Raw genomic sequence first — 25,937 nt, forward strand, 5'->3', positions numbered from 1 at the left:
TAAGGCACATTTGAAAATGGAGCATAGGCACTTTTGAAAATTGCCCCCCTTTGTCTTCTGAAAAGGTGTCATTTGGCCAAAGTTGAATAGAGAGGTCTGGAAGCAGAGTGACTGGTAGTCCTAGATCACGGCAGCAAAACCTGATTCAAAGTACAGGGGATGCCACCAACCCGTGTCTTTACATTTCTTGCAGAGCTGGCTGATTCTTGCATCAAAATCCATCTTTTAACAATGCTACAGCTGCATTGGGATCCTCACGGGCCAGCTGTTTAGCTTTAAGTTTGTTCAAACATCCCTTTGTCCTTCCCTCCTCACTCTCCATAATTGCAGGAGATCAAAACCTTACAAATTATTTATTGGCCAGCGGGAACTTTTTATGTGTGTTTTATGTGTCCTTTAAATTTATTGTAATTTTTTTTTTTAAATCATCTCTTTTCCCTTTATTTTTTGTGGGAGATCTCGATATTTATCTATCTGTATTTTTTTTCCTTAGCACTGGTATGTGGAGTGAGGAGTAGGTCAGTGGAATTTTATTGGGGAGAATTGAGCATTCGGAAACTCGGGAGAGAGATTTCCTCTTTCGTGTGGTTTGGCAGCTCTACAAATAAAGTCAGATGGTTTCTTTTTCTTCTCTCGCTGTGCAGTGACATTTTGAAGAAATGATTATTGTAGCTGGGAGCCAAAAATCTTTTGCCTCTTAAAAGACTTTCCTAGAGTGCCAAGAATGGACTTGGGGGCACTTGAATGAAATGTGGGATCTTCTCCCCCGCTTTGGAGACTCTCTGAGAGGCTTGCAGGCTGGCAGCTCCGAAGAGGTGTGTGTGTGGGGGGGAGTCATCAGGGAGCCAGCCGCCCACTGAGTTTGATGGGGTCTGGATCTGGCCTGTGGTGAGTGAGGGCAGGGAGACAGTGGTAGCAGGTATAGAGGAGAGCAGGAATTAGCATGGAGTGGGAGGAGCAAGAGTGTGGATGTAGGAGGAGCTGGGGGTGTGGTCAGGGCCAGAATATGTGGGGGAGGAGCCAGCCATCCTATTTAGCAAACAGTGCAATCAAGGAGAAGGGTATCTAAGCAGGGAAAATTACATCCCGAAAGTGGGGTTGTAATGAATGCTGAAAGCCAGGATCCAGCATTGAGGGCATTGGGGGAGGGGGATTGATGGTTTTCCTCCTTCTTTACTTGAGACAGGAAACGCCGGCTCTCACCAGCGTATGTTCAGGGCTTTTCCGGTAGAGTATAAAAAATGCTGGGTTCTTTAACATTGAGATTTAATTTGACACCGGTGTTGAAAAAAGCCATTAAAATAGCATTTGGGGGTGGGGTTTTTGTTTGTTTGTTTTGTTTCGTTTTTGTAGCATTGAACGTTGTAGCAATGCCAAAGCATTTAAAGATTTGAATGGGGCAGGGGCAAAGGAAGGGGCACCTCGGCATTTTCAGGGCATCGCCTGGTTTATTAAAGCCGCCTTGGATTTTGTCCCGTGTAAATTTCTCCACCTCCTTCCCATCCAGCCTCCCCTTGACAGGGTTAGGGAGAGTTAAACAGCACCTCCTGTTGGCTGAGTAGAGGAATGTTCTCAGGTGTGAATCTCGTCTCTCAGAGTGCTGGCCGTAAGGCCTTGGCATCACAGAAGTCACACTTGACTCCTATGCGAACTGGGAGTCAGGACTCCTGGGTTCTGTTCCCAGGTCTGAGAGGGAATGATGTCTAGTGGTTAGAGCAGGACGACTGGGAGCCAGGACTCCTGCGTTCCATTCTTATGAGGAGCCTAGGCCTTGTGACGAGATCAGTTTTGCTTTGTATGAGTGTGTGGTTGTTAAAGATGCTGGCTAGAGATGTATGCGATGCCGAATTCTTCCCGAAATCCCAGGATCTTGGAGAAGGTAAACTCTCAGCCTGCAGCACTGGGTTGTGCAACATTCATTCCCCTTTTTGCAAATGTTAAGTGTGCTTCATGAGTTTCAGAAGGCTGATCATTGGTGAATCTGCTTGAAAGGTGCAGGGGAGGTCGGAATCTCCTCCGCAGATATTGTTAAAAAAGCATCTTTTGCTAAACTTTCCTCTAGAAGGCTGCATCTTCACTAGGAAACAATGCATATCTTAACCCATGTTGAATAAGATCTCAGCAGCTTCTTGTTTTCACACTTGTTGGCAGTTGCGGGGTCACCTCGACTTTCTGGTTTGTGTGAAAATTACACCGTGCTTTGTCTTCCCTAGGATCTTACCTAACCTGGAGTAAGAACACGCCTTGCTTCCTCCTGAAGACACCTGCCACTGTCAGACCATTGATCTGACCCGGTATGGCCGTTCTTATGGTCTTAACTGATGGAGCTCTTTGGGATATTAGACCAGTAGAGCACCAGTTCCTAGCTTGGGACAAGCACTCTCTCTCCCTTCCGAATCCAGGAATCATGTTGATATTTTCATGACTCGTGTATGTTATTCCTGAGCATGGGTGTCTTACCTGGCTCTCCCAAGGTGCCTGCAGTAACTTTACTGGTTCTTAGTCCTCTTTTCTCCCTCAGTTGTAGTCCAGAAGACAGGTCAAGGTTATTGTCTCTCTGCTACCAACCATGCTGGTCTGGGTAATCTCAACAGGTTTCTTGGATTTAAAATTTAAAAAAAGAAAGAGAACAAAAAACCAACAAAAATATTTTAAAAGGAAACTGTTGATTATTTTAGGGTTTTGTTTTTTTTGTTTTTTTTTACTTTATTGTTTGTAGAAACCCGCTTAGAAGCTTGAAAATAAAAAATTCTTTCCCTAAATGGTTGTTTCTTTCCACTCTGCAGATGTCTCCAGTATTAAAGCTTCTGTTTCTATGACCTCTTTCTTCCCAACATTATTTAATCCATAGGGATCTCTTTGCCCAGAAGTGTAATGCAGCCACCTCTGGGGGGGGGGATGCCACAGCTGTTTAATGGCACACAGCGATGCTGCACAACGGGCAGCACTGAAATGCAGCCACCTCTCAGCTGAGACACAGCAGCTGTTTAATGGCACAGAGGGATCACTCACCCAGCGCTGAAATGCAGCCACTTCTGGGTGGGTTGCTGCAGCTGTTTAACAGTTGCATAGCAACCGTATTCAAGTCAAAAAGTGAAGAACTGTGGACCTATTTGAAAATGGAAGTGGGAGGGGGTTTAGAGTGACAGAAGGTAATTTACTCATGTTGGAATTAACCCAGACATCAGGATTAACTGAATCTTGAGTAGGATAGCACCAGGCGCTTTTTATTGACCCTACGCAAGGACCTTGGTTTTATGTTTCATTGGAAAGACCTGTTCACCAGGGAATTGATAATATTCTTCCTCTGTACTTAAAATAAAACTGTATCTGGAGAGGTGAGTTGAATTAAAGGGCAGATCTGATAAAGGGCTAAAACGGAAAACAATTTTTACACAATGTCTGGGGCAGCTACATAGATTTTGCTACATTTCCAGAAATTGTTCTTTCTGAGGAAGCCCTTGTCTGTTAAAATGACAGCCCTGTTCGTGAAACAAAATAACTTTCTGTTATCTGTGTGAGGCTTCCAACAAAGCAAAAACTGATTTGTTTAAAAAATAATTACATTCTAATTAACAGAGAAATTGATGCAAAAAAAATCATGAACAATTTTACCTTTCCAGTGACTTGTTTGTTTGTTTGTTTGGGTGTCTGTGATCAAAGGTATTTCAGTGTACGATTTTTACCATTCTCATGCCTCTTCCAAAGGGATGGAAGGGTATGTGATTACGAACTGGGACTCCTGGGTTTTATTCCTGGGTCTGCATCACTGTGCCACTGCAGGTAAGTCACTTCACTGCTCTGTGCCTGTTTCTGTCTCACCAAACACGGTATCACCAGCCTCCAGAGTTGAGAAATCGTGAGTTGGGTCCTCAAAAACCAGGCGATTGGTGGTGGTGATTGTTAATAACAAATGTTATTGGGGGGAAAGGTGGAGGAGTTGCACTATATGTAAGAGAGCAGTATGACTGCTCAGACTCCAGTATAAAACTGGAGAAAATCCTGTTGAGAGTCTCTGGCTTAAGTTTAGAGGCGAGACTGAGCAACATGGGTGATGTGGTGGGCATCTGTTATAGGTCACCAGACCAGGAGGATGAGGTAGAAGTGGCTTTCTTCAGACAACTAACTTAAGTTTCCAGATCACAGACCCTGGTTCTCCTGCGGGACTTCACTCACCCTGACATCTGCTGCAGTGCACAGACAATCCAAGAAGTTTTTGGAGAGTTTTGGGGACGACTTCCTGGTGCAAGTGCTGGATCAACCAACTAGGGGCCGTGCTCCTCTTGACCTGCTGCTCATCAATAGGGAAGAATAGGTGGGGAAGTAGAAGTGGGTGGCAATCTGGGCAGCCGTGACCATGAGATAATCGAGCTCAGGATTCTGACGAAGGAAGGTGTTACCAGGTTTGCCCGTCACCTTGGGGTATGCTCATTTATTAGGGCTACTTTCCCAGTGGGGAGGTTGTAATTCTATTAATGTACTGCTTGTGTCACTTGTGTTTTCATAGGGAACTTTACTTTTCCCTTCTGCAAGTCCCCTCCCAATGGAGCTACCTTGCAGAACCTAAGTTTCCCAGGGCTGGGTTCCTCCAGCCCTAGATTCAAATAAATACCCACATTCACACAGACACATTCACAGATTAACAGAGCACATCTGAGCAGACTGGGTCAAAACAGCACTATTAAGATGACGCCCTTATATGCCCCTGGACTCCACAGACTGGGCAGAGCAGCACTTTCCAGCTGCCACCCTTATATGCCACAGGGTCAGCACGTCGCTATCCCCACTTTCACTCTACAATTATTCTGGTAGTAACCTCCTTAATGAGCAAACCTCACAGGATTTGTGGGCGTTACAGGGGATCTTTGGTTTAGGTAAAAGAAGCGTTGCTGCAGAGCAAGATGGAAATGGAGAACATGAAGGCGTAAATGAAATTTGGAGAGAGTCTGGCAACCAGCTTGATTATAAAAGTTATTTTATTGCCAGGTATATAGAGTAATAGCCATACAAGGAGAGACCAATAAACCAAACACTTACAGGTTTACATGGTTCCAATTGGGGTATTGAGGAAATCTAGACCAAGCTGGATTGCAGGTCTGGTTTAGAAACTTATACCTGCAGTGAGAGAGAAAGAAAGATCAGATTAGGTTTGAGGGAAAAAGTGGGCTTAATCAGAGCAAAGAGAGAGAGTTGGGGTCTCACCACTCAGCACAGCTTGAACTGGTCAAAGGTTCCCAGGACACAGGCTGTTCAGCTTAGGGTCCAGAGTGCTTGAGATGGGCTGAGTCCCTGACACGCTCAGTCAGGAAAAGGCGACATCCCAATGGAACTGATGCAGCTTTTGGATCCAGGCATCAGAACCGAGGTTTGAGCTTGGGTCGGGGTTTTTGTAGGGAAACAACAATGGTTCAAGGGGAAACACCAGGTTTGTTTATGGGTAAATGAGTTATTTTGTTTAGGCTGGACAATAGGAACAGACCATTCCTGGCTATGGGATCAATATCAATAAGGATCTAAGACTAGAATTGGTCTGATAACTGCTGAGCTGGGTGTTGCAGGCGGGGGGTCATTAACATGTGGAGCAGGGATCTCCCATCATGCCGTGCTTTCCTGCTTCGCTGATCCCAGAGTTCAGTGCGGTCCCTGCCTTGAAGCTTGGTTCTCCATTTGATATGCCAATAGAGATGTTTCCTTGTTCCATCTTTGATGTAGTTACCTTAATCCTGTCACCCTTGTCTGGAGGGGTTTAGGTGTGTCTCCCACTGCCTTTTTATTGCTTTCTGAATGTCTTTCTGCTGATCAGTTCTGGTTCAAGCACAGGCTAGGGGAGGGGGAAATCCTTTGTGAGTCAGACAGGCTGGGTACCATGCCCTGGTTCCCCAAGAACACAGAGCTGACGTAACATAGGAGAGCAGCAGAATAGGGACCCTGGACGTCAGAAAAGCAGACATTGACTCCCTCAGGGAACTGATGGTCAGGATTCCCTGGGAGGCTAATATGAGGGGGAAAGGAACCCAAGAGAGTTGGCTGTATTTTAAAGAAACCTTATTGAGGGCACAGGAACAAACCATCCCGATGTGCAGAAAGAATAGCAAATATGGTAGGTGACCAGCTTGGCTTAACAGATAAATCGTCAGTTAGTTTAAACACAAAAAGGAAGCTTACAAGAAGTGGAAGCTTGGTCAGATGACTAGGGAGGAGTGTAAAAACACTGCTCGAACATGCAGGAGTGAAATCGGGAAGGCCAAAGCACAATTGGAGTTGCAACTAGCAAAGGACGTGAAGGGGAACAAGAAGGGTTTCTACAGGTATGTTAGCAACAAGATGAAAGTCAGGGAAAGTGTGAATAGGAGAGGCAATCTAGTGACAGATGATGTAGAAAAAGCTGAAGTACCTCAGTGCTTTATTTTGTCTCTGTCTTCACAGACAAGGTCAGCTCCAGACTACTGCACCGGGCAGCACAGAATGGGGAGGAGGTGAGCAGCCCTCAGTGCTGAAAGAACAGGTCCAGGACTATTTAGAAAGGCTGGACATACACAAGTCCATGGGGCCGGATGCAATGCACCCGAGGGTGCTGAGGGAGTTGGCTGATGCGATTGCAGAGCCATTGGCTACTATCTTTGAAAACTCGTGGCAATCGGGGGAGGACCCGGATGACTGGAAAAAGGCAAATCTAGTGCCCATCTTTAAAAAAGGGAAGAAAGAGAATCTGGGAAACTACAGATCAGTCAGCCTCATCTCAGTCTCTGGAAAAATCATGGAGCAGGTCCTCACAGAGTCCATTTTGAGGCACTTGAAGGAGAAGATGATGATCAGGAGCAGTCAGCATGGATTCACCAAGGGCAAGTCATGCCTGACCAACCTGATTGCCTTCTGTGATGAGATGACTGGCTCTGTGGATGTGGGGAAAGTGGTGGATATATTGACTTTAGCAAAGCTTTTGATATGGTTTCCCACAGTATTCTTGCCAGCAAGTTAAAGAAATATGGGTTGGATGAATGGACTATAAGGTGTGACTTACCTGCAGTGATCAACAGCTCTCAATGTCTAGTTGGCAGCTGGTATTAAGCGGAGTGCCCCAGGGGTCAGTCCCGGGGCCAGTTTTGTTCAACATCTTCATTAATGATCTTGGATGATGGAGTGGATTGCACCCTCAGCAAGTTTGCAGATGAAACTAAGCAGGGGGTTGTGGTAGATACCCTGAAGGGCAGGAATAGGATACAGAGTGACTTAGACAAATTGGAGGATTGTGCCAAAAGAAATCTGATGAGGTTAAACAAGGACAAGTGCAGAGTCCTGCACTTAGGACAGAAGAATCCCATGCACAGCTACAGCCTGGGGACTGACTGGCTAGGCAGCAGTTCTGCAGAAAAGGACCTGGGGGTTACAGTGGATAAGAAGATGGATATGAGTCAACATATCCAAGAAGGCTAACGGCATATTGGGCTGCATTAGTAAAAACATTGCCAGCAGATTGAGGGAAGTGATTATTCCCCTGTAATCAGCACTGGTGAGACCTCATCTGGAATATTGTGTACAGTTTTGGGCCCCCCATGACAGGAAGGATGTGGACAAATTGGAGAGAGTCCAGCGGAGGGCAACAAAAATGATTAGGGGGCTGGAGCACAAGACTTATGAGGAGAGGCTGAGGGAACTAGGCAGAAGAGAAGAGTGAGGGGGGATTTGATAGCAGCCTTTAACTACCTGAAAGGGGGTTCCAGGGAGGATGGAGCTAGGCTGTTCTCAGTGGTGGCAGATGACAGAACAAGGAGCAGTGGTCTCAAGTTGCAGTGGGGGAGGTCTAGGTTGGATATTAGGACAAACCTTTTTCCCTAGGAGGGTGGTGAAGCACTGGAATGGGTTACCTAGGGAGGTGGTGGAATCTCCATCCTTAGAGGTTTTTAAGGTCCGGCTTGACAAAGCCCTGGCTGGGATGGTTTAGTTGGGGTTGGTCCTGCTTTGAGCAGGGGGTTGGGCTAGATACCTCCTGAGGTCCCTGCCAATCCTAACTTTTTTTGATTTATGATTTGCCTTGTGGTTTTTGAGCCAGCAGGAGTCACATTTTCAAGCTTTTCTCCTCAGTCACAAGAGCTAGAGACTAGAAAGCCGAGTGTCACTGAATCACCGGGCTCCTGCAGCTGGGCCTTTAAGAAAAGCACCAAATATTGCAAGTATCATGATAAAATCCTGAGAGTTGTCAGCACTACCATTTTTAGCTTGCTCGGGTCTCTTTCTGGGTGGGCCAGTTGGTAGGGCCCAGGATTGCGAGGTAAGACTCCTGGGTTCTCTTCCTGGCTCTGTTTCACGGTGTGATTGTAAATAAGTCTCCGTGTCTCTGTTTCGCTCTTGCCGAATTGGGCGTGTGCAGGGAATGAAGCTGGTCGAGCCTGTTAAAGAGAGTTGCTTGGAATTTTATAAAGCATCCGCTATCAGGGCCAGTTTTGGCACACGTTCATTCCCAAACGGGAGCTAAGCCGTGGACAAGCTGCATCCTCTCCATCTGTCCCACGAAAAGCCACTCACCAACAGAAACTCTTAAGATGTGGTTGGATATCTGCCCCTCACTCGGCCATCGATCTCCCTTGTCAGCCAGCATCGGAGGGGGAAAAACATCCGTGGTGTACAGAAATGCTGACAACAGGATGTCAGTTGTCGAGTCCTAGCTTTTAGCCAGGAGCAGCAGCTGCTGAGCGGCAGAGATAGATGGAGCAGCCTTGAGAGAGGCTTAGTTTAAAGGTTTTTTTTGCAGTGGTTTGGTTTGCGGGAGAAGTTAAATGCAGTCTGTTCGTCAGGCTTGATCCTGCACTTGGTTAGTTAGTCCCTGTCAGGATCGGGTCCTTAAACAGCCCCGGGAAAACGTCCTGAATTTGAAACTTGTCCCAAACTGTCCTGTCTTCCTTCGGCGCTGCAGGCTGCAATAGTGGGGTCCACTTTTTAAAATTGAAGAGGATGCGGAGAGGAACCACGCAAGCAATCTGAAGAGCGGGAAACAATGTGAAAGGGCCAAAGAGCCTGTTTAGCTCACCGAGAAGAAGACCAAGAGGTGACTTGATTATGGCACAACCTTCGGGACGGGACAATACGGGGTGCAAAAGGGTTCTTCAGCCTAGTGGAGAAAGGCAGAGCAAGAACGCAGGGAAGCTAAAGCCAGACAAAGGAAGGCAGGTGTGTAACGCTGGAACGAACTGGCTGCCGTACTGCAAGATGCTTTAGCCAGACACAAGCTATTGGGCTCAAGTCAGTGGGAAATGGGTGAAATGCGAGGGCTTGTGCTATACAGGTTAGACCAGGAACTGAATGGTCCTTTCTGGCTTTAACCTCTACGAACTCTACCTCCTGCATTACCCTAGGAAATGATCTCCCATTCCAGAGGCTTCAACATCGGTCCTGATGCAGGAAACAGAACCAAGCCTCCGCCCCTGTGTGATTTGGTCACGATTACTGCAAACGTAATGTCCCAGGGACAGTTCAGAGCCCAGCCCAGCCGGGAGATGGGCTGCGCCCTCACTCTTTATGCTGAATAGCTCTTTTCCCTTCCTGGCCGGCAGAGAGAAATGCCCCCAGTTTGAGATTTGCCCAGCCAACAGTAGCTGAAGCTTGACGCCCCCCAACTTGTTCTAGACGCAGCAGGAGGAGGCGAGCTTGGGCCGAGGGTTAAGGGGTGCATGACGGATGGGTGTTTCCCTCCAATCCACACTCCAGGGGCAGGTGCTGGTTGGCTTCCTTCTCTCGCATCTAGTTTTAACCTCCATGTCAGTGTGGTTCTGTGCAGAAATGGGACAGAAACAACCCCTTCCAACCCCCACCTGGGCTCCAGCCCATGCACACCTGGAGCCAGATCTGCTGCCTAGAGTGAAAACCAAACTGCGGAGCCAGCGCAGCTCCAGGAAAGTGAGCTGGGGTCTGTTCCCGTCAGTGACCCCTATGCATTGCCTTGGATGGCAATGGGGCCCTGCAGGGACCACTGGGGACATCATCGTGGGACATGAGGCTGTGGGGGGTGAGATGGGGCAGCCCAGGGTCACCCAGGTTAGAAGGTTTGGTCATTGGGTTCCTGACACTGCAGGGAAGCTTTTAAAAAACAAAACTCCCATTTGTATTTTTAGTGGTGTCAAGTTGGAAAATCCCCTTTCCCAAAACAACTTTGGGGGCCTAAAATTAGAAGCACCAGGGTCCAGTTTAAGGAGGGCAGCAGGCGACAGTCAAGGCTAAAGCACAGGGCTGCGAGTCAGGATTCCTGGGTTTCGCGCCCAGCTCTGGAAGGGCAGTGGGGTCTAGTGGTTAGAGCAGGGGGGCAGCAAGCTAGCAGCCAGGAGGGCAGTGTGGTCTAGTAGTGAGAAGGAGATTGAGCCAGGACTCCTGGGTTCTATTTCCAGCGCTGGGTGGGGGGTGGGGGGCCCGAGCAGCATAGTAACAATTGGGCCTACACATTTACGGCACTTGGGAGTCTAATGGGGAAAGTGGATAAAAGTTCATAAAGTGTCACAACAACCTAGAACAACACAGGCTGATGGGAAAAGGCGCAGAAGGGAGACAGACAGACGGAATTAGTGCAAACAAAAAGTCCTCCTGATAGAACTCAAGGACTGTTACAAACAGGGCTGGTTAACAACAGGAGTGGGAGACCAGAAGTCAATGAACCAAAAATTGGTGTGTCGCACAGTCGGCCTAATTGGGGAACAAAATAACGAGGCAAGGGGGGTGCTGGGCCGCCCAGGACTCCCTTCCTGGGTCCCTAGAAAAAGAGGCTTTGGGGGGAAATACGGGTGGTCGTGGAGGAGGGAGCAGAGCGCAACCATTGCTGGCTGAAAGCAGGGGAAAGAGCAAACTTTATCATCGTGGCTGCCACCCCCACCGACGCCTGGGACCCCGAGATCCACCACGACCCCACATGTCCTGAGATGTCCTAACCAGACCGGGCCAGACAGAGGGACCCAGATAATATCCCCGCCTCCACGGGCTCCAGCTAAACCCTGACCCCACCTGGAATGTGAGACTATTTCTTCATCTGCCTCCCCGCCCCGTACCCTTTTCCTTCCCCCATCTTACTTCATCTCTTTCTTCCTTTTGCCTTCAGGCTGAGGCGACAAAGACTGTGTGTTTTGCACCGCTGCTGTGACCAGAGGCAGCTCAAAGCAATGCTCGAAAGAGCCTGACGCTGGTAGAAGTTTGCCAGGTCTCAGAGGGGCTGATCGGACCGTGCACGCAGCCTGCCTTTCTTCCGCAGTGAGATTGCAAATGAGAGTCACCGGCCGCAGCAGAAGCTGTATTTTCTCTCTTTACTGTCCTCGTCTGTCCCCTCCTGCGTGTGTTTGTCTTGGTTTGTCTTCTAGAAAACAGGATCAGCGGTAACAGCTCCAGCCCGTCTCAGCTAACTTCTCCCCCGGCCCCAAATCCCAGCTAACAGACAGTCACACAAGAGGGGTTTTCCTTCTAAAGCCTCTCTCCCGTGCAAGGGATGTTGGAATGAACGCCTGATGTAACGCTTTACATTGCAATCGCATTCCCGGGTTTTCCTTCTTTGCCGTGTCTGTAATAAAAGGGCGTGCAATGGGGTGTTTGCAGGGGCACGAAGCAGGCTGAGGGCTCCGGATACCAAACCGAGTGTGTAACCGGGACAGGGTCACGTTAGCACCTTTCATTCTTTTGGGCCCTTATTTTCCATCTAAATTAACACACCAGCCGTGAGAAGGGGACTGAGCCCCCAGCTCTGCCACTGCCTGGCCGGGTGCCCTTGGCCAAGGCCTTTGAACCCTGTGCCTCATTTTCCCCTCCTGGGGGTAGCACATCTCTGCTTGTTGAGCTGGAGCCAAGAAGCAGGCAGGGGGAGATGCCCTGGGCAGGTGAAGTGGACAGGATGGACACAGGCCACGGGGAAGGGATGTGGGTGTCTCCACCACCCCCTCGCCAGCCCATCTGTTGTTTCACTATCCTAGCCAGTGATCCATTAAAGCCGCTGCAAATTGCCTGTGTTCCACGTTGCCGGCCCTTCCCCTCGGCCCCTGCCGTGTAGGCGGCAGTGGGTCACGGCGACCCAGAGCATGGCCCGGAACCCACCGCCTCTCCCGCCCTGCCTGCATTAATCATAAATCCACCCGCCTCTGTGGCAACCCAAACTCCCCGGCTTGGGCGGCTGGTTTTCTTTTTCTTCCTGGCCCCCGTCCGGGGCAGGGACGGGCAGAGATCGGGGGGTCTTCCACCTCCCGGCTCTCAACAGCTAGGGCGACATGAACGCAACGGGGCTCAGCCCTGCCTGACGTTCACCCCCTGCTTGCCTGGTTGCAAACGAGCGGAGTTAAGCTAGGGAGACCAAACGGGGGAGGTTGCGTCCAGCTCTGGGGTAAGGCACATCAGCAGGGGACGGGGCGGGGAGCTCCCTGTGTTGATAAAGAGCATCTCTCCATCTGTGCCCTACCAGGGGCTGCCAATCCTGCGTCTTTTCTAGCAGGTTGGAGCTGGGGGGCTGGGAAGCAGGAATCCTGGGTTCTGTTCCCATTTCTGGAAGGGGAGAGCGTGTGTGCGTGTGTGTGAGGCGGGTGGGGTTTAGGATCCAGGACTCCTGGGTTCTATTGCCTTAAAAACAACCTTCGGTTGCCTAATCCCTCCCCTCCCCGGCTTTCCGTAACCTGACCCTGGAGAATCGTTATTTTTAAACCTCCCATTGACTCAGCTCATTTGGCTTCTTCTAATTATTTTTAACTGCCCTGCAGGGAGCAATGAATCCAGCCGGAGCAAAGGGACCTGCTGGCCATGGGCCTCTAAGCCCCGGGGACCCACCGGTTCTTGGACTGGCATAAAAGAGCCAAGATCCCTTCGCGTCCTGCCTCCAGCACCACCTGGAACCCAGGAGTCCTGGCTCCCCAGAAGCGCCCCACTCTAAAACCTCGTCACTGCTCTGCGATCAACGCTGCCTCCAAAACCTGCTCGTGGGGTGGGGTCTGCAATGACCCGGTTCACCGGGGATATGGCCTGTGTGAACGTGAGCTGGGACTGAACTGGGGTGTGCATCTCGCACCCCGGCTTAACTGCGCGTCTGGTCGCCTCACAACCCTGACTCTCTTCGCTTCTGTTCTGGATCAAGCCGGCACCGAATCAGATTGTGTGGCAGTCCCAGAAGAGACACCCTAGGGCCAAGCCAGCCCCTCGGCAGGTGTGTACAGCTGTGTCTCTAGCGTGTCAGGGAGGGCCAGCTGAAATGGGGGGATGTTTCCACATGGAGCAAGACTGAACAGGGACTGGGAACCAGGACTCCTGGGTTCTATTCCCAGCTCTGGGAGGGGAGTGGGGTCTAGCAGCTAGATCGAGGGGGGGGGGGGAGGAGAGAGGGGGACTGGAAATCAGTGGGAACTTGGGCACGGCCCTTGTGTGCCTCAGTTTCCCTATCTATACAATAGCAATAGAGGCTCCTTGCCTGGGGAGTTGGGAGACAAAATTAATCTCCGTAAAATGCTCTGAGATGTATCAGTCTTGTAGGGAAAAATTCTCCCTCCCGGGAGAGGAGGGCTGTGAAAGGAGTCGGGGAGCAGGGGGTGGGGGTTTCCTGCTAAGCGGGAAGATGTAGGGGGAAGGGTAGTGGGACACTCTCCCTAGAGGTCCCATAAAGGGGAAGGTGTCAATACCTGGAGGGAACTCTATCATCACCCTGGAGCAGCCCCCCCCCCATGCCACTCGGGGGGAGCACTCCTGGGGAGCCTTCTGCCACATGCTGCCCCCCCACTCCCCAGAGATGGAGCTGGTAAAAGCAGGATTCTGGTGGGGGGATCCCAGGTCTCAGCCAGGGACCCGGACCCACTCGCGTGGGGGTGGGGGAGGCACATGCTGCATCCCAGACACACGGTGAGTGATTGGGACCCCCCCCCCCCCGAAGTCCCACTGTCCCTCCCCCCCCACACAGTCTCCTCTGCCCCGTGACCTAGAACCCCCCACACACATCCTGGGGCACCCCTGGGGCTCACTGCTGTTTTCTTTTTCTCCCTGCCCAGGACCAGCCCCCCATCGGCTCGGGGAGCCCCACACACCGGGACCGCTGGGGATGGCGGCAGCTTGGAGCCTGACCCTGCTGCTGCTCTGGGGCCACTCGGCAGGTGGGTGCCGGGGGCGTTGCTGGGGGAGGCCAGTCCGGCCCCCACCGCTACAGGGTGCTTGATGTGGGGTGTGGGGTGCCATCAAACGGTCAATGGGTGTCCCAATGCCCAGCATCCCCCTCTAACCACTAGCCCCTGCTCCCCTCCCCTCCCCAGGAATAGAACCCAGGCGTCCTGGCTGCTGTTGTCCAGGATTCCCAGCTCCCCCGTGGTCCTGTTCGTTCCTGGGGGGCAGGAGCTTCCCCTTCTGGGCACAGCCCAGCTGCCCCCCTTTGGGCTCTGCACCCCCATGTCTGGCTCCTGCTGACCGGGGCCCTTTCTCTCTCCCATGCAGCCGCCTGGCGCTGGGCCCCATGCCAGGCCACGCCGCTCTCCTCTCCCCACCCGGTGCTGGGCTTCCGGGAGCAGATCCGGGCGGGCACGGGCTGCGCCAGCCGCGGGCGCTCGGCATCAGGCCGGGAGGTGCATGTGCTTGTCCTGCGGGGGCCGGCGGAGAGGATGGGGGCCAGACAGGTAGGTGGGAGCGGGTGTCTCTGCCCCTGCCTTCCCCCAGCCTCACTCTGTGCCCCCCACCTCAGCCCCCTCGCCCCCTGCCCCCACACCCACCCTGCTCCCTTCCCACAGCCCCCCCCTGCCCTCCACCCTGTGCCCCCTGCCCTGCATCCCACATGCCTCCCCTCCTGTCTTGCCCCATGCCCCCTCCCCCAGCCCTGCCCCCAGCCCCACAGCATTGCTTCCTGTCCCCACCATCCCCCATCCCAGCCCCATTGCCTGCACCCCACCACGCCCCTTCCCCCAACCCCACTGCCTTGCCCCCTGCTCCCACCACACTGTGCCCCCATCCTATAGCCTCCTGCCATGCCCCTCCCTGTGCCAACACCCCACCCCCTCAGCCTGGCCACGTACCCCCACACCTCCCCTCCCCCACAGCCCCCACACCCTTCCCTGTGCCCCTCCCCCCATGGCCTTGCTCCCGCCCATGTGCCTGGAGCCCCTAAAGCAGGGCCCTCTGCACCCCCCCCAGGTGAGCCTGGTGCTGGGCCCGGCCCCCCCCAGCAGCGCCCCCATCTTCGTGCTCAGCTCCCCGACACCCGTGATCTGGAGCCTCCAAGCGGCCACAGCTGCTCTTGGGGAGCAATGGACCTTCCAGGTGAGGGGGTGGCCGTGGGGCTGGGTTGAGGGGGGCTGGGGGAGGGGCAGGTGGGGAAGGCAGGAACGTGGCGTGGGGGAGCTTGGTGTAGCCGTGGGAGTGGAGGTGGCGTGGGAGGGTTGCGGCAGGTGGGGGGTGGGGTCGTGTGGGGCCAGCAATGGGGTTTGGAGGCGGGGTGGGCCATGGTGGAGGCAGCTGGGGGGTAGAGGTAACTGGGAGGGGCAGGTGAGCAGTGGGAGGTGGGGTCAGGCAGTGTGGGTGTGGGGCAGTGGGGCAGGTCAGTGGAGCAGGGTCCCTGGATGGGACAGTGGGGCAGGAGAACGAGGTGCAGAGGGGCTGGGTGGGGGGTGGAGATTTAGGGACATTTTGGAGGAAGAGGGGCTCAGGCCTGGGGGGGGGGAGGCCCCGTGTAGGAGGCTGAGGATCCTCCCCCGAACAGTCACTCCTGGGGCTCGGAGGTGTGAAGAACCCAGGAGTCCTGTGGGGCTGGGGAGGGAGTGTGTGTGGGGGGGGAGGGGAATGGGGAGCTGCGGTGGCGTGGGGGGGGGTGCATGGCACCGCACCAGGAGGCGGGATGTCCATTCTCCAGGCGACCCCTCACCCCTGTGCCCCCCACCCCTCTGTTATCAAAAAACCACCCAGCAGGAATTTATTCAGGGGGACGAGGCAACGCCCCGTTTCTTGTCCATGTAAGACTAGCACAAAGCCGCACACGCTCATCCACACACACCCACACCCAGCACGTTCTGCCAGCCGGCGTCATGTAACGACCGGTCCTTCTCTGCGTTGCTCCAGCCGCCTAGTGGCCAGCGAGGAGGAGCCGGCAGGCCTCTGTCGGGCCCGAATCCGATGCTCCAAGATCTGGATTGCAGCACAAACCCCAAAGTGTCCATGTGCTGACCCGTCTTTTATAGCTACCGGCTCTCCCGGCCGGCCGTGGGCCCGGCTGTGTCGTGCTGCCGCTGGGTCCGGGTTGTTAATCACCAGCTCATTCATGCCTGGCCAGTCTCTCATTTCTCTGTTTGGCTTGTTCCCAGGTTGGATCCTTCTGTGCTTCCCGCGCGTTTATCTGCATGTTGGGGTCGCTGACGTGCGTCCTCCGGCCTGCGGGGTCAGGCTGGCACGTGGCCAGCGTCGTTTTCTGCCCTGCACACACACACGCGCACACACGCACACGTGCACACGCACATATACACACACACACACACACAGAATTCAGTGCGGTATTTAATAGTGCAGGTTTCAGGGACGAGTTTGCTTCAAGGCGCTAACGAGCTGGAGTTCGTTTACACGACCAGGACTCTGCCATTAGAACAGCAAAGGGAAAATCTCTGTCGCACTTGTACAATGACACAAGGAGCCTACGTCGGATTCGTCTGCACACTCCTAGGGATGGTTCACACCCCAGCTTTGTGCCCCTCCAGGTCTCCCCCGGGTCCAGTGTCTTGGCCCCGGGGAGCGTCACGGTTGCTGAGACCCGGCTGCCCCAGACCCCCCGAGAGCTCCTGCGCTGGGCGCACAGGAAGCATGGGGGGGTCAGCTCCCTGGCTGCATATCGAGGCATCAACACGGTCTACGTGAGGCTGGGGGACGGTAGGGACCCCGGGGGAGGGGACCCAGGGGGCTGGTGATGGGACTCCTGTGTCAGTGGGGGGGAGGGGATCATGCCACGGGGGCTGGAACAACGTGTCTAGTGAAAGCCATTGGCCCCAACTGTAAACCCTGAGTATGATGGAAACCACTGCAAGCCGGGGGGGGGGGGACTACAGCACCCCCTGCACCCCGAGTTCCAGCATGTAGGCCCCTGCGTCAGTGGGGGAGGGGATCCAGGGGGGTTGGGCCCAGCCCTGTGTTCCTGAAGGAGGGAATGGCAGGGAGATATTGGGGGATATACCCCAGTCCTGCGTGAACGGGGGAAGGGCTGATGGGGGGCTGCTGTGGGAGGGGGATTCCTTAGGGGCCCCCTGGGGTTAACCCCCCAAAGCTCCCCAGCCCCTCTGCATTCTCGCTCCCAGATGGGGCCTTGCCGGATGCCTGCAAACTTCGCAGGAACTTCCTCTCCCTGACCCACTTCGCCTCCGACCGCCGCCCCCGGCCCCTGCGGGGCTGCCTGACCTCGGACCCCCCGTGGGACCCCGAAGTTCACGTCATCCTCTCCAAGGGAGCCAGTCCCCGGTACGAGCCGTACGTCCGAGCAGCCTCCAAGGGCTGGGGTGAGGCGGGGGCTGCGGGTCGGGACCGAGGGGCACCAGCACAGCTGGGGAGAGGAGGAGAGCCCAGGGAAGGGACGGGGGGGGGGAGCAGGGGGAGAGCCCAGCAAAGGGACGGGGGGGGCTGAGGGGCACTGGTAGAGCTGGGGGGGCCTCCACCCCTCCTGCTGCTCAGCCCCATGGCCGGAAATGCCTCGCCTGGGTCCCAGCTGCCCCAGTGATGTTGGGGGGAATGTCCTGCCCTGTCTCCAGGCCCCCGGCCCGTCTCACCGTGGAGCTCCATGCGCCCCGAGGCTGCTGCTCCCCCCGGCGGGAGCTGATCGTGGTGCTGAAGAGCGAGGGCGCCACCAGCTGGCTGGTCCAAACCCACCACGTGGCTGGGCACCTGCGTGTCCTGGTAAGGACGGGACTCCCTGGGGGTGGGCTCTGTCCTCCCCCCACTACAGAGGCCAGGAACTGCCCCCCCCCCACAGCCCCTCCATGCACATGGGCTGCTCCCCTGTCACCCTGCCTCCCCCCTTAACCCTAATCTTGGTGACCCCCCCCATCAGGCTCTCTCCCCATGACCTTGACCCTTTGGCCTGATGACCCCATGGCAGCTGCTGAGCCCTCATGACCTTTAACCTCTGATATGGTTGCTGCCCCAGCCCCCTCCGGCCTGGCACCCCCTGTTGCCAAAGTGAACCCAGGAGTCCTGGCGCCCAGCCCCGCTACGCTGGCTCTAAGCCCTCTGGATCGATGACCAGTGGAGCTGCCTCTCTCTGGAACTTCCCAGCCATTCCTTGAATCCACACCTTGGTCACCTGGTGCTGCTCATTTGCATACCATTACCCATGATGCCCTGCTCCAGCCTCAGCCTGATCACCCTGAGCTGGAGCAGGGTCCAGGTTGGCCTTGGGCTCTGTCACTGTTACCTCTCCCCTGTTTCCTTACAGGCATCCCATGAGGTCTCAGTCAGCAGCACAGAACTGGAGCCGGACCTGGTTGTGAGCAGCAGCATGTCCCTGGGCCTGGCCTATGCCAGGGACCTCATGGCCTGGGCAATGGGGCAGGGGCTGCCTGGGGTCACATCCTACACAGAGGCTGAGCAGGTGAACAGGTTCCTGGTCATCGTGGGGCTGGACGGTAGGTGGTGACGCCTTAGGGGACAGGGAATGGCCACAGCATGCAATGCCACGGGGTGGCCACTAGGTGGCACCCCTTGCAATGCCATGGGAGAGCCACTAGGGGGCCCATCTGACTCCGACCCTGCCCTGCCCCCAGTGCAGGTGGGGGAGCTGGGCGCTGCAGTTCTGCCCTGTGGCCCCCTCTCCCCAGGCACAGCCAGACCCTTGGCGGTCCCCAGTGGTGAGAGATGCCCTCAGGGCTGGCACGTCTGTCTGTCCTAGGCACCGTCACAACCAAAATCCCAGCCCCATGGCGGAAGAGGGGAACATGGGGACTAAGACACAAATCCGGGCAGTTCTCAGTCCAGCCAGCAGGGGGCAGGGTTGCTCTCTCTCACATCCCCCACCCCATTCACCAGCCCACCCTTTTTCCTTCCTCTCCTCTGCCCCCCTCACTCTGTTTTCTCCTACTAGGGGACCCCAAGACCCCCTGCCCCTCCATCCTGCCCCCTGGGCTCGCCAAGAACTCCCCCATGGGCTGGGAGAGGAACCGGGCGCCTCCGGGGGGCGGGAGCGCTGTGGGGCCGGCGGGAGCGCTGTCCGTGCTGTGTCTGAGCGACAGGGTGGCTGTGCACATCAGCAAGGACTTGCTCCAGGTGAGACGCCCCCCTGGTGTAAACAGCTCCCTCGGTGCGGCGCTGGGGGGCGCTGGGCTGCAGGGAGCCGGGGGGGGGGGTGGTGCTCTGCAGGGGGTGCTCGGTGCTGGCTGTGTCCATCTCATACGTCTCCTGCCCCCCCCATCCTTCCCGGCCAGGCTGCTGGCCTCTCCCCAGCTCGAGTGACCCTGCGTGACCCCAGCTGTGCAGCCCAGTCCAATGACACCCACTTCCTGCTGGAGTCCCCCCTGGCCGGCTGCGGCGCCCGGCGCCTCCCGGCCCCAGGCCCTCCCTTGGGCGCCATGCGGTACCAGAACCTGGTGAGCCGGGGCCGTGGGGGGGGGGCAGCGTGGGGATGAGAGTGAAGGTGGGGGTGGGGGAAGGACGGGAGTGCAAGCGCCTGGGGGTGTGCAAAGGGGCTAGTGTGTTAGGGGAGTTGGGGGGGTTGGTCACAGAGCCAGTGGGGGCTGGATGGAGCTGCAGGGTGACGCTGGCAGACTGGGACTGGGCAGGAGGGGGAGAACTGAGGCGTGTACGGGCTGGGGTTAATGGGAGCACTGGCTGCACTGGGGGGAACTGAGGTTTGGATATCTGTGGGGCTGGGAGAATGGGTCCTCGCCCTGGGGTCCGCCCCCTGCCCCAGGGCGCTAGGGTCTCGTCCGGTGCTGCCACTTTTCTGATTGTGCTGGTTGCTCCCCACATCTTCCCTCGCTGTCCCTGCCCCCCAGGTTGTGCTCTGGGGCTGCGGGCCGGGAGCAGCGCCCTGGGGTCCCCCCCTCCCGGCGGAAGAGGCCGAAGATGGCTGGGAATCCATTGAGGTGAGCGAGGGGGGAGAAGGGACGTCTCCGGCCAGGAGCCGGTTCTGGAGCTGCCGGGCGGGTCTCTCGGGTCCTTTCAGTGGGGAAGGGCCTGGAATGGGTGCAGCTCGAAGTGGGGGAGCGTCCTGGTCCCGCTCCAAACCCCCCTGTGCTGGGGTGGGGGTTCCTGGCTCTCAAGGCTCATGGCTCAGTGGGGACCGGGTGTGACAAAGTGGAGATGCTCCTAATGTTTCCTCTGAGTGCTGCATGCGTGCCTCAGTTTCCCCATATGTTACTCATGTATTTCGGTGATGGACCCGGGTGTGTGATCATTGCAGAGATCACTGCCCCAGTCCCCAGTCACATGTACACAGACCTAGCCAGGCCCCCCTGCCCTGGCCCCACCTGCTGCAACAGGCTGTGGCAGGTGGAGACCAGGAAGAGTGGCCACCTGGCCCGGGAAGGAGACAAAGGACTGGGGAGGGCCAGGGGACGGCTCTGGGGGTGGCTGACTGGAAGAGCCCAGCCCCCCGCTGGGGATCGGGGGGGGGGAGCAGGGCCTGAGAGCGAGGCTCTGACACTCTCCAGCTGGTCGCTGCTGTAACGTCTAATAAATCTGCTAACCAAGTGTCTACGCCGTGATCCTGAGAACTAACAAACTCGTGAGTCCCAGGCTGGCTGCGAATCGCTTCTGACAGCAGGGTGGGTGCATGGCCCCTTTGGGGGCGTGTAGGGCTCCCCAGGGTCCCGTCCAGGGGGACTCACGGGGGAGCTCAGGCGGAGCAGGGGCGCTGAACGCTGAGCGTGTGGAGACCCGAGGGGGGGGGGGACAGACTCCCAGCACAAGTCCTGACTGGCAGCGCCCGAGTGGTACCGGAGCCCGGTTCCTGGGGGACGCCGTCCCACCGGGCAGCAGCCGTGGGGAGCTTTGGGTGGGGAGGTGCCCTAGGCCTGGGGTAACTGGGGTGACTGGACCTGGGGTTCTGCGGACCTGTCCCCTACACACCCCACACCCTCTGCTCCTCTTCCACAGTTCTCCTGCCCCTCCCCAGCCCCGAGCCAGCCGGCCCCCTCCACCGAGCCCATCCTGGAGCTGCCCTTCCACCTGGGCCGTGTCCTGCTCAGCCTGGAGGTCTCCAGCTCGGACGCCTTCGACGAGGCCCAGGGACCCTGCACCGTGTCGGCCAACAGCCGCGTCTTTGTGGAAGTAACTGCGGGGAAGGCGCCACCCAGCCCCATGGCACCGGGATCCCCCTCCCCTCTGCCCCACCAGGCCTGAGGGCTTTGCCCATGTGCCCACCACCTTGGGGAGGGCAGATCTCTGAGGGGCAGTGCCCCACCCCTGGGGGCATCGCTCCAGCTTCTGGGGCGGGAGCTGTGGAGAAGGTTAAAATAATAACCCGGCTGAAGGGCAGTGGTGGGGTTAGAACAGGGGGGCTGGGCGCCAGGTTCTATCCCCGGCTCTGGGAGGGGAGCAGGGGCTGGGGTGGGTGCCAGGACTCCTGGGTTCCAGGCTCGAGGGTGCGATGGTGTTTGTGGAGTCGGACCGTCCCGTCCCCTGCTGATCTCTCTCCTCTACCTTCTGCGCAGGCTGCTCTGGCTGCCTTCGACCCCCAGCTCAGCTTCGGCATCCTCCTCTGCTTCCTCTCGCCAAGCTCCTCCTCCTTGCCAGAGTCACCCTACGTCCTGGTGCGGGGAGGCTGCCCAGCCCACCCCGATGTCTCCCTGCACCCGCCCCACAAGGGGGCTGCAGGCCGGGCTTTGCCCCCTGGCTCCCAGGAGCTGCAGCACTTCAGCTTCTTGCTCCGGCCCCTCTACAACGACTCCATCCAATTCCTGCACTGTCGCCTGGCCCTCTGCACCCAGGATCCCCAGGGCCGGGCTGGGGCCTACGGGGGCGCGCTCCCCAAGGTCTGTACCACACTGCTTGTGGCAGGGCGGGAGATGGCCCCCACTGGATGGAATCCAGCCTGCTCCAGTGTGTGTGACTCTAGCCTGCACATGCCTGGGAGGATAAGAGCCCAGCTACTGCTGTGGCAAAGGGGGATCTCCTTTAGCTCAGGCGGCAGAGCCTGTCCTTTGGAGTGCACTGGCCCCAATTCTGCCCTCGCCTCCAGGGCTTGCGTCCCAGGCTGGATTTCTCCCCTGGGCTACAGGCAATGCTGGATGGGCAGGCAGATGGAGGGCAGAAGCCGCGTTCCCCAGGCCAGGACAATGGGCCGGCTTGCAGGGGGCGGGTGCATAAGAGAGAGGCAGGAGGCCAGCCCTGCCTGTGGGGTCAGCACTGCAGGGACTGCTCTGAGAGGAGAATGGGGCTAGTGTATACAGCACCAGGCCCCCTGGGTGCCATCCCCAGCTCTGGGAGGGGAGTGGGGGGGTCTAGTGGCTGGAATCAGGACGCTTGGCCACAGTTGTGACCCCTGGCACGTGGTTGAGTCGGCAGACTTCCTCTCTGGCAAATCAATGTAAATATATGCAAATTAAAACACATGTATGTAAATTTTTGTTGGAGACAGTGTGTCTCCCCCCCCCCCCCCCCCCCCCGGTCTGCCCATCATCAGTTCCGTTCCAAGTGTGGCTGGACTTAGAGAGAGGGTGGGGTCTCAGGGCTGGGAGTGGTAGGGTGGGGTGGGTGGGGCCTGGGGCTGGGATTTAGGATGGTGGGGGGTGAACATCCAGTATTGGGATGTGGTGCCTGTCTGAGCCATGTCCGTTTCAGTGTGGGCCCCAGGCTGGGGCATGTACCAGCAGCAGCATGGCGGAGCCGGGCAGCGGGCGGTTCCAGCACACCGTCACCAAACCCATCATCGTCACGGTAGAGCACCTGGCCGGAGCCACCGCAGCCAGCCCAGGACCAGGTGACACCCAGCGACAGGTTGGGGGCTGGTTATGGGAGGAGGCGGAGAGATTGCAACGCACCAAGGCCCTGATTCCATCTCCCCACTGCAGAGCGCCCCCTAGGACTCGGGATCAGCACATCTCCCCCCCCCCCCCCCCCGCAGAGCGCCCCCTAGCACCGGGCTGGGACTGCGGGTCAGCACTGGGTGCCAGGGGAGGACGCCCCCTGCTGCACAGCGCCCCCTAGTGCCATGCTGTGGTATTGGGCTCAGCACTGACCGCCAGGGGAGAGCGCCCCCTAGAGGAGATCAGGAATGTCTCCATTTTTCAAAGTGTTTCTGGCTTTGTTGTCCTCTCCCAGCAGATCCCGTCCCTCTGCCCTTCCCTCTGGCTGGCAGGAGTGGGAAGGCATTGAAGGAGGCGCCCCGGCCAGAACAGAGCGCGATGCCCTCCGGTGAGCGCTGCCCCCGCCATGTCTCCCCCTCACCTCCGTGGTGGCTCACTTGTCCTGCAAGGCGCTGAGAGCACGTGGCTGCAGTGGCACGGAGCGCTTGCCGCCAGACAGGACACGGGTTCTATTCCCAGCTCTGGGAAGGGGCTGGGGCCCAGTGGGTGAGAGCAGTGGGGGAGGGTGCGTCTGGGAGCCCGGACTCCTGGGTTCTATTCCCATCGGCCCCCCTCCCCCACCACAGCGCTGGCTCTGCACGTGCTCGTGGGGGTGGCTGTGTGGCCTCACTCTCCCCTTTCCCTGCAGTGCCCCCGCCCCAGGACCTGGCGCTGCCCACCATGGTGGGCATCGTCTTCTCAGCCTTCGTCATCGGCGCCTCTCTCACTGGGGGGCTCTGGCTCATCCACTCCAGGACAGGTCAGTGGTGCTGTCGGCTGGGGGGGGCTGGAGGTGGCCAGTGCCCCCATGGATCCATCCATCTACCCCTGGGCTGGGCCAGTGGTTCTTTCCTAGCCAATACGTTTGGGAGGGGGGAGAGCCAGGGGCTCCACCAGACTCCCCTTCCGTACCCTGGTGTCTAGAGTCCCGGAGAGAAGCCCAGGTAACTCTGGGAGGGGAGTGGGAGAGCTGGGAGCCAGGACTCCTGGGTTCTCTCCCAGCTCTGGGTGGGGCGTGGGGTCTAGTGGGTCAGAGCAAGGAGGGGCTGGGGCCAGGACTCCTGGGGAGTGGGGCTAATGGTTAGAGCAGTGGTGGCTGAGAATCTGCACGTCAAAGGATGACTGGTTCCTAGCCCGCATCCCAGCAAGGAGCTTTGCTCCCCTTAGCACTGCCAGCCCCATGCCTGGCTCCGGGATTCGCACCTGAGTCTTTCCCTCTAGTGAAGCCTCCCCCAAGCTCTTGGCCTGCCTCGTGACAAGTTCCACAGTGAGCCTGGGGGACTCCCTGCCACAGTGTCGAAGGGTTTAGCAGGCATCAAATAAAACTGGCTGTCTCTAGCCAGGCATCGGGTGGCAGAGGCTCACGGGCGCTCACGGGCTTGGGATGAATCCAGGCAGCAGATGACACTCAAAGGATGGGTGAGGCAGCGGATTCAGTCTTGACCCTGGGGGCAAACCTTGTTCCTTGTTGTGAGCCAGGGGAACTCCTCACCGCAGGGAGTGTAACAGGGTTCAGGGAGGGATTTGGTGGTTCTTTGGTGAACGAGCCCAATCCAGACACATCCCAGGGACGGCCAGGCACAGCCCGGGGCGTGAGAAGGGCTGCAGACCCTCTGGTTTCCTGGCAAACTCTCCCTTCTCAGGGATGGCGGGGTGGAAGGCAGGGTGGGGCAGTGGTTGTGGCAGTAGCTTGGACGTGGGACGCTCAGGTTCAGTTTCCTGCCTGGGCACCACTTCCCTGCGTGATCTCAGGCAAGTCACTTTAATAAACAAACCAAAACATCTTGTTGTGCCTCAGTTTCCCCATCTGAACAAGGGGGCTAATAGCACCTGGCCTACAGCATAGGGGGAGGGGCGTTGTAAGGATGAACACGGTAAAGATTGTGCAGGGCTGCCATTCCAGTAATGGGGTCAGCTCGGTCCCAGAGGTGGGTGATTATTTGGGAGCTGCCTCTGCCAGCAGGCCCCTCTCCGCCCAGCAGGAGGCAGCAGCGTGCGCCCGGGTGCAGGCAACACTGCCCCGATGGGGTTCCCCTAGCCGTGGCTCCTGGGCATGGCCAGCCCCAGCAGTTCCTGCTCAGGGCTGGGCTGGGGGGTGCCCCAGCTCCCCCCTCCCCGCCTGGCTGCACCCCCCTGCGGGGTTTCTAACACCCTGTTTGTTCCAGACCCTGCTGAGGTATTGCTTCCGAAACCCTCGGCCCCAGCCTCGCCCCCTGCGTTGCCGGCACCTGAGGCGGGCGCTGGCTGTGCCCCCCTGGTCTAGGAGAGCAGAGCCCCAGGTAAGGGGGTGGCAGGAACGGGACTGGGAGCATGGCAGAGGCGGAGAGCTCGCAGCCCCTCCCCCACTCTCTCTCTGCGGCCTCCCCCGATTCCCAGGCTCCCGGGTTTGATTCGTGGTGAAGGAGGGTCCTGCCCCGGCGCAGGGTGACGGGGGCAAAGGGCAGGTTAGGGGCAGGGGATGCACTGGGGCAGAGCAAGTGCTGCTGTGGGGCCTCCTGGGAAACCCCATCCTCCGTGTGGGATTCCCTGCAGCAGGAAGGGAGGTTCTGGGCCCCATGGCTGGGTGGGGGGGACGTTGAGCCGTGGTGCTGGGTGGAATGCAGGGGATGGGGGGGCAGGAACGTGGTGGGGGAGCAGCCCCCCCCCCACTGATCCGTCTGTCTGTCTCTCTCTGGCAGCTCCCTGGCCGTGCTCTTAGGGCCCCGCTGGCATTAGCCCTGCCCTCACCAGCTGCCGGCGCCGGCCCCCGCGGCGCCCAGGATCAGCAGCCAGTTGGACTCTGCTCAGCACAGCCGGGTGGCAGGCCCAGCCCAGGCCGGGAGGGGCCCCGGAGCAGCCCCCGTGGCAGCGGGGCTGCCGGCTGGTTCTGTGCCCGTTGCAGGGAGGGGGTCGCGCTTTCTGGGTATAAACGTACCCGCGGAGGAGGTGCCGGGGCTGCCCGTGTGTTATTGCTGCCAGGCTGGCTTTCCGCTCGCGCCCTTTAATTCTCAG

At 57.3% G+C, this 25,937-nt stretch overlaps 1 protein-coding gene across 2 annotated transcripts; it reads left to right on the top strand.

The window, feature by feature from the left end:
* The first annotated feature begins 13,092 nt into the window (after positions 1 to 13,092).
* LOC137163544 (transforming growth factor beta receptor type 3-like) lies at positions 13,093 to 25,930 on the top strand. 2 transcript variants are annotated; one of them, XM_067563808.1, is made up of 18 exons: positions 13,093 to 13,150; positions 13,983 to 14,084; positions 14,419 to 14,597; positions 15,109 to 15,234; positions 16,659 to 16,827; positions 17,250 to 17,409; positions 17,697 to 17,841; positions 18,380 to 18,569; positions 19,025 to 19,206; positions 19,365 to 19,526; positions 19,935 to 20,024; positions 21,037 to 21,210; positions 21,594 to 21,914; positions 22,723 to 22,861; positions 23,203 to 23,310; positions 23,596 to 23,710; positions 24,850 to 24,856; positions 25,625 to 25,930. In XM_067563808.1, the coding sequence occupies exons 2-18, from the start codon at positions 14,033 to 14,035 to the stop codon at positions 25,928 to 25,930; spliced, it is 2,625 nt and encodes an 874-aa protein (XP_067419909.1). In that variant the 5' UTR covers positions 13,093 to 13,150; positions 13,983 to 14,032. The 2 variants fall into 2 exon arrangements, 1 of the variants encoding a protein (XP_067419909.1); XR_010922727.1 differs by lacking the exons at positions 13,093 to 13,150; positions 13,983 to 14,084; positions 14,419 to 14,597; ... (10 more) ...; positions 22,723 to 22,861; positions 24,850 to 24,856 and adding an exon at positions 25,112 to 25,225 and having other exon boundaries at positions 23,201 to 23,295; positions 23,596 to 23,706; positions 25,625 to 25,748.
* The last annotated feature ends 7 nt before the right edge of the window (positions 25,931 to 25,937 follow it).

The sequence above is a fragment of the Emydura macquarii genome, unplaced genomic scaffold (genome assembly GCF_026122565.2).
Source record: "Emydura macquarii macquarii isolate MOO-44397 ecotype Brisbane River unplaced genomic scaffold, CSIRO-AGI_Emac_v2 contig_2617, whole genome shotgun sequence".
NCBI classification, from domain to species: domain Eukaryota; kingdom Metazoa; phylum Chordata; order Testudines; family Chelidae; genus Emydura; species Emydura macquarii.